The following is a 13587-nucleotide window of genomic DNA, read 5'->3' as shown; positions in this document are numbered from 1 at the left end:
TATTATTATTGCACAGTGTTCGATGAGTCGTTGCGCAAAGCGATTGTGCACAGACGACACTGACCTTATATCGTTGGTTGGTTGACATGCTGCTGCTGCCTGTGCGCAGGTAGCATTATCTAACCAAGTTATTATATATAAATATATATAACAACAATTGCAAGTATACAGTATTTTCAATTGAAATCACCATAAATCGACTGAAATATTGTAGGAAGAACAAAATCGTTAATCAACCATTTTCAATCAGTAATTACATAAAGGAAATTGTAATTATACTCAAAATAATTAATAATTATAAAGGAAAATCATAATTATATTAAAAACAATTAGTAGTTACAAAGAATTGACTACGTAATTATTCATTGTTTTGAGTAGAATTACAATCTTTACTTTTCAAGTATTAATTATTTTGAGTATAATTACAATTTTCCTTTGTAATTATTAATTATTTTCAAAGTAATTACCATTTTTCTTTTTTATTTAATAATTATTTCGATTATCATTACAATATTATGTTCTAACTATTATTAAATAATTTCAATGTAATTACAATTTCTCTATATAATTTGGTTACAGTTTAATTTTAAAAGAAGAATTTGAAACAGGTACATGTTTCAAAATGTCGGGATTGAATGATTGAGGATTTCGGTTGAATTACGTTTTCACTAAGATTACATCCGATTTGCCACCGTGAACAACTCTTATAACGTTATTAATTTTAAAATTCAATTTAATCACACATTTCTTACATCGTTTAATCTTACGTATAAACCGATATTAGTCACGCGATACTCAACGCTGTATTAGAACTCTCAGATATTTAACGAATAATTAATAATCAACCCATCGGATGATACTTGAATAGGTTAATCAAATCCTATAAAATTTCAACTATTTAAAAATTCACCAGCACGTGGTATCTTAGTCTTAAGAGAGGTCGATCACTTTCTTGAAATCCTTGAATCAGAATAAAATTATAAGGAGTTAGTCAAATAGCACAAAAAAAAAAAAAATTACTAGCTGTGTGGTTACTGTTGTACAATCCTTAAACTATTTTCATCCTTTACCATAATCGAATGAGATATGGTTCTGGGTAAAAAATGAAAATCAGTTTTGCAGGTTTAACCAAAAAATATATTTTATATTACCGTTATTTTTAATTGAAGTGATTTTTTTTTTTTTTTTTTTTTTCTTTCGTAAGTGTTGCGATTATTTGATGTTGATGCAATAATAAATTCGTTCGATTTTACACTGCGATAGGTCATTCTATTCGTAAAAATATTTTCAACTAATTCTCTGGAACACTTTTTTTTTTTTTTGATTATTTAAAATTACACTCATATTCATTTGATTTGTACTTGATCACTGAAAGATTTCACTCTTTGGCCAGAAGTGGAGAAATTTTTTTCGCTCAGAATTCGCAACCACATAAAAAAAAAAACGTTAAATTTATAAATTCTCCTTCTTTCAAATAATTATGTTACAGATCGCAATGAATTTTTTCCAAAACATTTTGAAAACATCTTCCAGCGAAATGTATGAAAATTTTTGAGGTTACGTTCACGACGATTGGTCACCCTGGTAAACAACTGTTCTTTAATTTTGCGCATGCGCATTAAGTAATTCGCTTTTTAGTACACTACAGCGTACGATCATGATTTTCGTTTTTCACGATTTCCTCGAGATATATTGCATATTAAATAATTTTCGCGTATATGAAATAGGGATAAAAATTTTCTGACAAATCGATTGCCGCTATTTATTTTTTAGCGCTGTTCTCACATTTCGAGATAAACGTAAATTTTTAAGAAAAAATAGAACTCAATTTCTGAAACATGCACATGCACATGCACAAAACATGTAACAATCGTCGAAAAAGTCTTTCTTTATTAAAAAATAAAGCCATTCTCAGTCAATATTACCATTTTAAATTAAACGGGTTAAATTCTAGCAGACGACGGATCATTCAGTCGTTAACAATTCACTCTGTATATATCCTTAAATTTATAATATTCTAGCAAAATCGTCGTCACATACGTAATAAAAATTTATTTAGAGGATACAACGACACGGTCTAAACAATTAAACACACATTCCTATACATTACGCGATTCGCTGCAATTAAATGTGTAAAAAAAAAAAAAAAAGCAAGAGAGAGAGAGAGAGAGGATATTCGTTCAACACTGCGGTAGGTGAAACGGCGGATCATGTGACGTTCTTCTCATACTACAATATGTTTGAACAGATCGTATAACTATACTTACACAGTGCTGATGAGCCGCTGCTGCTGTGACGTTCGTCTTCGCATTAAATTCGTTCCACATCTGCCTTTTGTATCAGCCGGTTATTTCCACCTAAGTTTCTTTCGAGGCTCTTATACCTGCATGCATGTAATAAGTAGCAAACTTTTTATGCCTGAGGTCGCGATATCGTCGTGAAAAAATTGTAGAAGAATGATTATAACTGAGCAGTTAGCCGATTGATTGCGAGTGAAAAACTTTTCGATCAGATCGACGAAGACTGATATTAATCGCCAAATTTTTATTAAATCGGTGGTAATAAAAGTGTTTGCAAGTTTTTGATCTGGCGGATTTTGTTGGGATATAATTAATGAAGGATTGAGTATGAATAATTATTGCTGGGCAATTAGCAGGGTTTTTTTTTCAGAGATTAATTTTTTTAACAAAAATTGTTTTCTCGTTTTAGAACACTTGCGAAATACTTTTTTGGATTCTTTGTTTGAATTAAATTTGAAAAACGACCTTTTGAAAAAAATTCACTCATTACAGAAGCTGGACAATCGAAATTAAACGAAGAAAGCGAGTCTTTTAATTCTCAATTGCTTCTGCACTTCGTGTCAAGAAAATTCATGCGAGTTATCGGATATTGATCGACCTTGAGAGTTCGTATTTTTGTTTTCATATCCTTATCTCGAAACGACAAAGACGGTGTGTAAATAATTTTTGGACTATTTCTTATCGCAAAGCTGCGTGGATATCGATGTATATATATATATATATATATAATATTAATTTATGTACAACAAATAAAACGCATTAAAAATATCCTCTTTGTGCTGAAATTCATTTTGTGAAGCAATTAATCTCGTTTGTTATACCGATTATCGTGTAAAAACAACGAAATTAGGCTTCGATGTGTATAATCGTATCGTACATTTTTTATTGATCGCACTTGGATAATTTTCTCAAGATAAAATGTCATTGAACTGCTTAAAAGAAACAATTTCTGTCTGTTTCAGTGCTTGATTCTACGTTTTTAACCTGACTTAAACGTATATTAAACTTGATGATTTTGCATTGTTCGAGAATTAACAAACATAACTTGTTGTTGACTATGAATTAATAGTTCAAATCTTATTGGCAGCATGAAATGCAGTTCGCTCAAAATACATGCAGCTTCGAGCAGAAAAATGAATTGTTTTTCAAAAGTTTCAAAAATTTTGAAACAGTTTTCAAACTTTCTTTATAATTCTAGTATCTTCTATTTCCATACATTCAGAAAGAAAAAAAAAAAAAAACTCCTCATCTTGCGATTATAACAATTATTTATTCACTTATTTACTCATCTATAAACATCATTGAGCATTAAAAACGTCATTTTATAACAAAGAAATTATAAACAAAATATAAAATACATTACGATTGTTGAGACACTTACAAATTAAAAACTAACATCAATGATAAAAATTTGCAGTCGATAATAACTTTTAAACGTCCTAAGATTTGAACAACTTTTGTAAATCACAATAAATATTCCATAACAAATAAAATTATTTTCAGAAAAGGTATAAATTAAACTTCTCAACTTTCTCAAATTGCAGAACAGTGATCTACGTGTGTTTAAACAAGTTGAAAAGTTCTTCTCTACAACAATCAATGAAAAAAATTATCTATTTATCCAAAAATTTTTACATCCAACAACAAATCCAACTTCGCTGAATTTCCGCACGATCGCGGAATCGAAGAAAGCGCTCGACGAGAGGGACGGGAAAGGCAAAAGTTAAGGCAAAAGTTAAGGCAAAAGTTGAGAGTGCGCAGGTAGCCTACAGCCTACAGCCGGGACATTCTAATCTCGAACTAATATTGCCCCCTTCCAACTTTCCGGTCGTCGTCGTCGTCGCTCTCAGTCTGCCCCCACCTCCAGTCCAGACGACTCGTCGGTTTAGTACAGGCCGCGACGCCATGCCGGATTCCTGCGATCCTCCGGCAGCTTTTCGTCGTTTCCTCGGTATCTCCTCAGGCATTTGACATTAGATTTTCCGGGTCAGTAGCGTCGATTTTCCCCATCGACGCCGGTGTCGCAAAGGCCGATAAATTACCTCGAGATCGGTTGCCGGTCGCTAAACTTCCGACGCTTCTCTAAATCCAGGTGCGTTTACACAGTGAAGTGCAGTGCCATTTGTGACATCGTTGACCTGATGTTTCTCCTCCGAAATTATTTCAGAGCGTCTTAACTTCGTTCGGAAAATTTGTGACTGCATAAATCGGTTCGATGATACCGATTTTCTAACCGATCGTCCGGTTACCGATCGTGAATTAGATTTTATCCACTCCGATTAACGGAAACGAAATTGCTTCCGTGAAATATAATTGATCGTTTGTCAGTCCGTCAAGATGACGCAGCAATTTTCCGTTGATATTTTAGAAAATCGAGTAAAATAGGGATCAATTGATCTAATCTGAAAAAATCGTTACATCGGTTCTCAGCTAACGTTAAAACTTCACTTGTACTATCAAACACACTGTAGAAGTCATTTTCCTCATTAAACACCGTGGAATAATGAATTACGAACGAATTTGAAACTAGTCGAATATCGCTACTTTCTCATTGTCAGTGTCACTGTAGGTCTATCGATCCTCGTAACTTCCCAGTATCGCAATCGGTTTGTCGAGTGCTAAAATCGTTGGTAAACACGTTGCTTTCGTTTTTGTTTTCGTTTAACAATTCACCTAAGTGTCTTAGTTATTTACCTTCTTTGGTTGCATCTGTTTAATCCCAAGTTCTGAATACAGCAAAAAACAAAATAAAAATAAAAAAATAACTTTGTAGTGTCTGGAATTCACGATTCCTTCCATCAATTTATTACTTAAGAAAATTAAACGGTTCAATAATTGCCTCTAAACTTGTGAATAATTGGGACACTTAACTCCATTCTTGTTCCTTAAATTTATCGAAAAGGTATTCTTGTGCGTAAAACTTAACTGCGCACTTGAGTTACAGTTTACCAACTCTACTTGTTATCCATATGCATATACATATATTATATATACGACTTGTTATGGATACTCACCTGTTGTGCTAACGGGTATATCCTCGCGTACGAATTGTACTGTTCTCAGCTGTTCAATCGGTATTCCGTTTACAAACACGTTGTACCTATAATTATATCGTTAATGCACGCGTACACATATGTTGAACACGATACATGCCCACATATGGTACACATGCTTTTGTTATACGAGACACGGAGAGGATGGAATCAGCTGTGTGTTTCACGTCTCGTTTATATCCAACTCTCTCTCTCTCTCTCACTCTCTCTTCTAATTAGTCTGTTAATTAATTGAACGAATTGATCGGTACCGCGATCGATTTATCGACCGATCAACTAATCAAACGCGTTATTGATATCACTTCCGCAGTCCAATACAACGTCGTCGATATGGTGCTGTGTGAATCCACTTTCGTGATGTAAGGAACCTTAAATTATCGTAAACAAGTGAGAGAATAGTTGGCAAAAAGGATTCTTCGTTCGGGTGATATAGTGCTTGTGAAAAGACAGTATATTAATATTCATAGAGAAGAGGAAGTTCCAAGCTGGTGTGAAAATGCAGACCACCGTTCCTCCTCGGGGTCTCAAACCGTTTCGACGCAGTGTAACTGCTCCTCATGTCGGCCATTCGACTAGTGACTACAGGAACAAATTGGTAAGACATTTTTTTTTTTTTTTTTCGCCAAAAATGAACAAACTTTATAGTTAAACATGGATAGAGAACACTAGCGAATCACGAGATGAGCATTTCGAATTGTTAATTCAAATTCTTAATGCAACGGTGCTTTGGAGTTTGGACGATGATTAGATCTCAATATTCTGCAACTTTAGATCGATGATTTGATGCTAGTTTGGTTTGCTAAAAATTTCAAATATTCTTATTCATAGACATGCACAATTGTTGGATCAATTTTGCGAAATCCAATCTTACTGGATTATTCCACCCGATGAGTAATTAGAAAAAAGTTTTTATTCAATATATTTCGTATTGATTATGGTTTTGATTAATTAAAATTAATTAGTGTGATTTTTTTAATCAAATCGAGTTCAATTCGAGTCGAAAAGAGGTTTCAAAATTTTAACGACGAACGAAAATCGATCTTGTCTTGTTTTATTATTATTTTTCTGTCAAGTACCATCGATATACATTATAGTTTGAAGTTTCCAATGTATGTTTCTCACAATATCCCCCCCCCCTCCACCCCCCTTTCCCTCCACCTTTCTTTCAACTCGTCAATCATCTCTGCCTTGTCCAGCTGTTATAAAAATAGCGAGATGGAAAATGTGAAACCTTGTGTTATTCGACGAATGCAATGTCGAAATCTCCGTTAGTCTAGCAAACCTATATAAACGACAGTCAATTAAACACGATGGATGGATGGATGGATGGATGGATGAATGGATGGATGGACGTATTGCATATATATAGTTATTTTCTCTCGAGTCATCAAAGATTAGATATCGTGAAGAGGAAATTGCGACATTTCATAAGTATTTCCCCTCTTTTTCTCTTCCTTTCTTCTTTCATATATATATATATATATATATATATATCAGTAATTTATACACCTTTGTGCTATACGTGCAAGATAAACGATCGGTTCCATCAGACACTAGCGACACACGTAGGTTATATACTAATTTCGTATAATAACTGAAAATTTAAGAGGGTGTTGATTTACATATCTCAAAATATTTAAGTTCACGTATCGCAAATGTGAAGAGAGCTTAAAGGTGTCGTTCTCTATGCAATTCTGAACAAAAACACTAATTTTATAAATTTTTATTTGACACAGATATAAAGTAATGGCACGAATGATACTAATTTATTATTAAGATTTTGTATAAATTATACCATTACTTTGTTTTTGCGTTAAATGAAAATCGGTTGAAATGTTTTTGTTCAGAATTTCTGAAGAAACTACGCTGTTAAGCCTTTTTTCATGTTTGCGATACATGGTATTAGATATTTGATCAGGCTGAAGTTAGTCATGTTAACTTGACGAAACTTCAGGCTAAAAATTGAAATCAATTGCAAAATTTATACCGAAAAGAAACAAATAATAATAATAATAATAATAATAATACTACATTGTCGTCCAGTTCTAATGTTCCATGTTTGAAATTTCAAGTCTATAGCTCATTGGGAAGTTAGTTTAAAATCGATTGCAAGATTTTTACTGAACAAACAAGATACAAACAGACAGAGACAAGAAAGTAAACTAATAAAAACGTGGTAAAATCATCAGTATTGGGCAATTTAAAAACGACTTTCATGGACTTTGGCTTTTCAAAATAAAAGTATATTTTTTTTAACTATGGTTTACTAAATCTTGGACATTCAACGTTATTATAAACTTCATCCACATGATAATCGGTCATATGTACGTGAACGTCATAATCGACTAGGGCACCCCTTTAAAAAGACGTTGTTTCAAAGAGAAATATAACATTTTGCTGAAAATTTGAAGCCACTTTTTGTTTCTTTATCCTTATCAAACCTCGGCATGTTTATCATAATTAATCATCGTCGATTTTCACCGTGTCTTAAAAAAGAGAATTAACGAAATACGTACAAAAGTTTGTCGCACATCAATTATACTCTCTTCTTTACTACGCTTCTTCTTTGTCATATACATTATATATATATATAAATATATATTAGGATGGCGCAAAAAAACCGATGATTTTTTTTTTTTTTTTATGAGTCTCGTGTTACAAAATGTTAGTTTTTGATGTTTTAAGAGCCTACTCCAAAGGACAGTTCAAAAGAACAAATTTTAAGAGGTCGTTCCACATTTTTTAAAACGTCAGAAATCGATGTTTTTCTGTTTTTTCTCGTTACGGTATAATTTTATAGACAAAAAAAAAATTAGTTTCCCGAAAGTTTCAGTTCAAAATTTGAATTTTGAAAGGTCGCTCATAATTTTTTTTCAATTTTTTGGTGCATTTCTTTAGATCTTTTCGAGCGACCTTTTAATATTCATATTAAAATTTCATCAATTTTTTTTCTTCAATTTAGTAAGAAAGAATCGATAACAATACACCACGACATGAATTAAAAATCAAACAAAATACTGAAAATATAATTTTTTTAATTCAATTTTTTGACGATTTTTGACATTTAAAAAAATTTTGAGGAACCTCTTAAATTTTTTTTTCAGCTGTCCCTTGGATTCGGCTCTTAAAACATCAAAAACTAACATTTTGTCACACGAGAATCAAAAGTAAAAAAAAATTGTCGGTTTTTTTGCGCCACACTAATATATATATGTATACACAAAGTCTCGATAGGTGAATCCGTTGGGTTGCAGATTTTTTTCTCATCTTTCTCATCGCCGTGAGTTAGGTCAGGTGGTGAACTGCAACGGTGGAGATTTAAACGGCTTTTAAAAAGGTTCGGGCTGCATTCTTAACGGTCGCGGGTCGTTGTGCTTTCAGGAGTTATTTTTAACCTCACCTTCTCGCTGTATACCACACCTACGTCCATGCCTCTTGTGCTCGCACGTATCTATATTTATGCACGTGTATAACGCACACGAATACGTGGACAGACACACGCGTTTCAGCTACCATAACCTCAGTTTTCCTTCAGGACAAGCTCACCTTGTGTTTTTTACCTGCATGCTTTTTTCACGTTATCGGCGGAGCAATTTTTCCGGATGAATTTACTCAAAGAAGCTTTGTATCCAAATCCAAGGAGAGCAGCGAAAACTCTGGGGAAAAGAAAGTCGAAATTCAAATAACAGCAGAACTATAGACGTTTTTATATTCTTATACACTTAATGTTTAGTCGAAGTTTGTTTTAAATACTTTTTAATCACAAAGTTGAGGTTAGCTACGTCAGAAAGATGCCGTTTAGTCGGACTTTATCGACTGAGTAAAATGTCGATTATTCTTAGTATTATCAAAAGGCTCTAATATTACATAGAGCGATTGTAGATGCGATATTAAACAAAATTTTACTGAATATAAATGTTTGTTTCAAGCCACATTAATGTCAGAAAATTTATTCTTGTAATTGAATTAAAGCTAATTGCAGGAATGCATTATGGCGTTATTTTATCTGGCTTGAAACAGAAAAGTTTTTGGGTATTTATATTGTACAATTTCGTATTGTAATTCGTAGTTTAAAGAAGTGACATTTTACTCGGTCGGTATCGACTGGTAACGAAGCTTAAGGAAAAATCAGTAACTTCGAACATTAGTATTACTTTGAAAGTATCGAGTTTCTAAAATATTTGAAAAGTGTTTCATCACTTCATTATACGATTTATTCACTCTTAGGAGTATTTATAAAAGTTGCAAAATAACAATTTTTACCTAATAATGCATTGTTACGAGCTTGGACATCGTTTTTAATCTGCATCCGAACTCGATTTTCATCTATTTCTAAATCAGCTTATTGATTATAACATCGCTGACTCGATGTTGAAGATTAAAATTATTTAAACGAAAAAAATTCCGTTCACACTCCTTAAAAGTCGAATCGATAAAGAAGAAAATCTGAATCAACAAAATGTCTTTGACAAATTACGGACAACGAGATTTACAAAACTATAGAAAAAGTATCGACGATACATGCACGAGCAATTCAACAACGTGCTTGCAACATTATACTATATATATCATGCCAAAAAAAAAACTTGTTGCAATCAATACCTGTCTTATAGAGTTGATAGAATCGTCGATCAGGGAGAATCGCGTCGTTGCGGCTCTCGATAATTTCCAAGAAATTTCAACATCTTTATCAACTTTACTCCAACCTATAATCCATACCACTCAGCAGGCTGCTATAACCAAACCTACATACCTTTATACCTGCCTTACGAGTGCGGCAAGCGATAAACCACACGCATAAACACCATCATCAGTTATGTTTTACGTATTTACCTATATGTATACTTGCGGACAAATACTTACCTGGGATTATTTCTTCGGGGAATATCCTGTGCATTCGATTGCAATACCTGCGTTTAAAACTAAATATAGATGACAAATGAATTTTTTTTTTCTTACAAATCTTTAAAACAAATTAATAATACTTTTATCGGAATGAAAATAAATTGAAAATTATTTCATAAACTGAAAATCAAATAATCAAATTTTTATAAAAATTTCTTTTCATTCAAATTTAGGGTTCTAGTCTGAGTTTTTTATTAAATGGATACGCTTAGATTTTCTTTGTATAATTATGCAATATACCTGTATGTATGCAATATACATAACACATCTTGACCGTCAATTATAATATATTGGACTGCCTTTTTTCTACCGAGTCCAACGTTAGTTCAACCGTTCCATAGATTTTTATAACGGTTTGATAAATCAAGTAGATAATTGGCGTTTGCCAACTGCTCGACGGTGCCTAGCCACTTTCTGAATCCAATTTATTCACACCGGTATGTAGACATGTGAATGAATACTCATATCAGTCCGTGGAATAGAACGACATATGCGATTCATTATTTATTATACCTGGATAAGGTAAATCTGGGAATTTGATAAGAAAATAAATGATAAATAATAATAGAATTGATTTATTCGGATTTTAAAGTATGTTGCGGCATCACTTAATTATTTGTTATAAATGTATTATCTACAAGATGTTTAAACAAATTTCAACTTAAAATTTTGTAAGAATTATTTCATTACTGTGTCGACGAATTGTTTAATGTAAACTTTATCGTGTTTTTATCTGCGGAAAACAATTAATGCAATCTTATCTAGAGTATATTTCCTTTCGGTATAATAGATGACAGAAACAAAATTTAAATTTTTATAAAAAATTATCAGGCAAATGGGATTTTCATTTTATAATTAGTAATTTTTTTTATACCGTTTCATATCTACTTAAGCGAATTGTGTATACTTTTTTCTTTTATTAAGATTTATAGATCTTGTTTCATATTCACAAATCACATTCTCATTATTCGTAGTCCTGCAACAAGTGTTACATAAAATGGAACAATAAGTGCAATGATTTGTTTTGTGTTGCTGTTGTTGTTGTTTTTCTTCTTCTTCTTCTCGTCATTGCAATCGACTTTCGAAGCGAGAAATTTTTTACACGTGAATTTATCGCAAATTTAATTTTTCAGAGATGTGAAGACATAATTTCGATGTAGAATTTTTCGCGCTCTACACGATGGTCATGTCATTTTCCATCTATCTGTACCAGTTTTTTAAGAGACCGTAAAAAAGTTAAATATTTCTGTTTTCTTTCCAAAAAGAAATTCTACTTATCGACGGAATCTGGAGAATTTTTGTGAAATAACTTCATTATTTTTCATTTGTTAATCCGACTTTGTTTCCAACATATGAAGACGTGTTTCGATGTAGAATTTTCCGCTCTAGACAATGATCAAGTCATTTTCAATCTACCGGTATCAGTTTTTTCATAGAATCCAAAAAACATGAAATTTCACTGTTTTCTCGAAACGCCGGAAATGCAGCTCAAAAATGCCTCCGGATTTCGGTTTCTTAAGGTCGAAAAACTCTGTCGATACAAAAATGCAGCCATATTTCGACTGTTTTTAATTCAGACCTATTTCGAATGGACTAGAGATCTTTGCGACGATATGGTGGCCAAGATCACAGTCCATATCGAGGTCACATCAATTGCTCCTCAATAAACCGGGAGGTGGTATTGGTAAAAGTACGGGTTATACTGCAGACCTTCCAGAGACAATGGCGAAGATAAGTTATATATTTCACTAGCGTATAATCTAGCGTCTATTATACGAGGCAGATGTCTCATTCAAATCTTGCATGTACCTTGGACTTACCTTACTTTACTTTACTTTACTTTATTGGAGCTGTAATCCATTACAATTGTGACCGAAGGTATATCGTGAATATGTAATTAGATACTTATTAGATTACTACGTCTATTATCTATATTTGGACGCCTTTCAGCTTCGCTGCTTGCTAGTGATTTGGATCGAATTATTTTCAATTTCTGTTAAGAAAAATAAATTTTTATCACTTTGTCAGTTTTAATGAAAGCTTGAAGAAGTTATTCACTTTCGAAATCAGTTGAAATCAGAATGAAATTGCATGAAATCGTGTGAAATCACAGGTGGAAACATCCAGAATAACATCTGATACCAGATACCGGATGAAATCATGAAAAATCATATTTAAAATCGTGTGAAATAATCGGAAGTCACGAAATCATGAAATCACGTGTAAGATAAAAGTTTGAGTGAATAACCCTTCGCTTGAAGAGTTTCTAGTCGATAATTCGATGCATTTGATTAATTTTGTTTTATTTAGATAATTACTACAGTCGTTAGCTACGAAGATTACTGTAAAAATATTCTGCGATGGCTTATTTTCATCGAAAGACTGTTGTAATCAGTAAACGGTAATATTAAATTCACTACTAATTGTAAAGAAAAAGCGAATCCATTTCCGTGCGTTTGTAGTTAAATAATCTTTCGAATGAAATGAAATATCTCAAAGTGAATCGAACGAATCTATCAGACTTTTAGCCATTTTTAAAACAATTTGAAACGAATCATCGATTATACCTAAACCTTTGATTACAATTCCGGTTTTTCTTATTTTCGTACTTTTAAAGAGATCTTTGGAGCTTGCGATAACAAGCCTTGACTTGATAATAGCTATTTATGTGGCATTCCCGTAAACCGCCTGTTTTTTTGGCAAGAATAAAGATTTCAGGACGAACTGAAGGCGAGTCGGAAGCGAGCCGGAAGCGAGTACTGAAATTATCCGAGCCAAAAAACGGTTTACGGGCATGCCACGTGCAATATTTTTTACGGTATGGGGATTGAAAAGCAAAACGAAGAGTGAGGTTATGTCGCGATCTGTTCGACGAAGCTACTTTATTCGGCAGTTTGGGATGCGCACTTCGAACTGCGCATCAAAACTATGGAATAAAGACTTTATTCCGCAACTTTGTTCGCTGCCGTATAAAGCGTCACTTTACGGAACGAAAACTGCCACAAAAAGTCGACTTTTCAATCCCCATGCCGTAAAAATACAATAACACGGAACAACGTACAAAAACTTTTCTTGTCGATCTAATTTTATTTATGCAATCTTAACCGCCCACGTAAAAATCAATTCCGAATTCCTTTTCTATAATTTGATATTCGATCGCGACAAGGCAAATGAATTTTCTAAACAATTATCCTGCGTGAATGATTGGAAAATGACAAAATCTCAATTCATCATTTAATTAAAATGCATTTCATCATAAGACGACTATAAAAATGATTAAGAAATAAATTCGTTGCGTTCGAATATGCGAACAGAAACATTAACAACTT

General features: G+C 32.8%; 1 protein-coding gene across 2 annotated transcripts in view; it reads left to right on the top strand.

Moving 5' to 3' along the window:
* Positions 1 to 13587, top strand: part of LOC124410717 (NAD(+) hydrolase sarm1) — a 182054-nt gene that overhangs the window by 39565 nt on the left and 128902 nt on the right. Inside the window, exon 1 of one of the 2 annotated variants that reach the window (XM_046889319.1) lies at positions 5786 to 5948. The exons of the other annotated variant lie outside the window; for it this stretch is intronic. Within the exon in view, the coding sequence (XP_046745275.1) occupies positions 5850 to 5948 (99 nt within the window). The 5' untranslated portion in view covers positions 5786 to 5849. Of the gene's footprint in view, positions 1 to 5785; positions 5949 to 13587 lie in introns of those variants that run through there. 2 annotated transcript variants of the gene reach the window in all.

This window comes from Diprion similis, chromosome 9 (genome assembly GCF_021155765.1).
Source record: "Diprion similis isolate iyDipSimi1 chromosome 9, iyDipSimi1.1, whole genome shotgun sequence".
Classification (NCBI taxonomy): Eukaryota; Metazoa; Arthropoda; class Insecta; order Hymenoptera; family Diprionidae; genus Diprion; species Diprion similis.
This window is presented reverse-complemented; position numbering and strand designations above follow the sequence as displayed.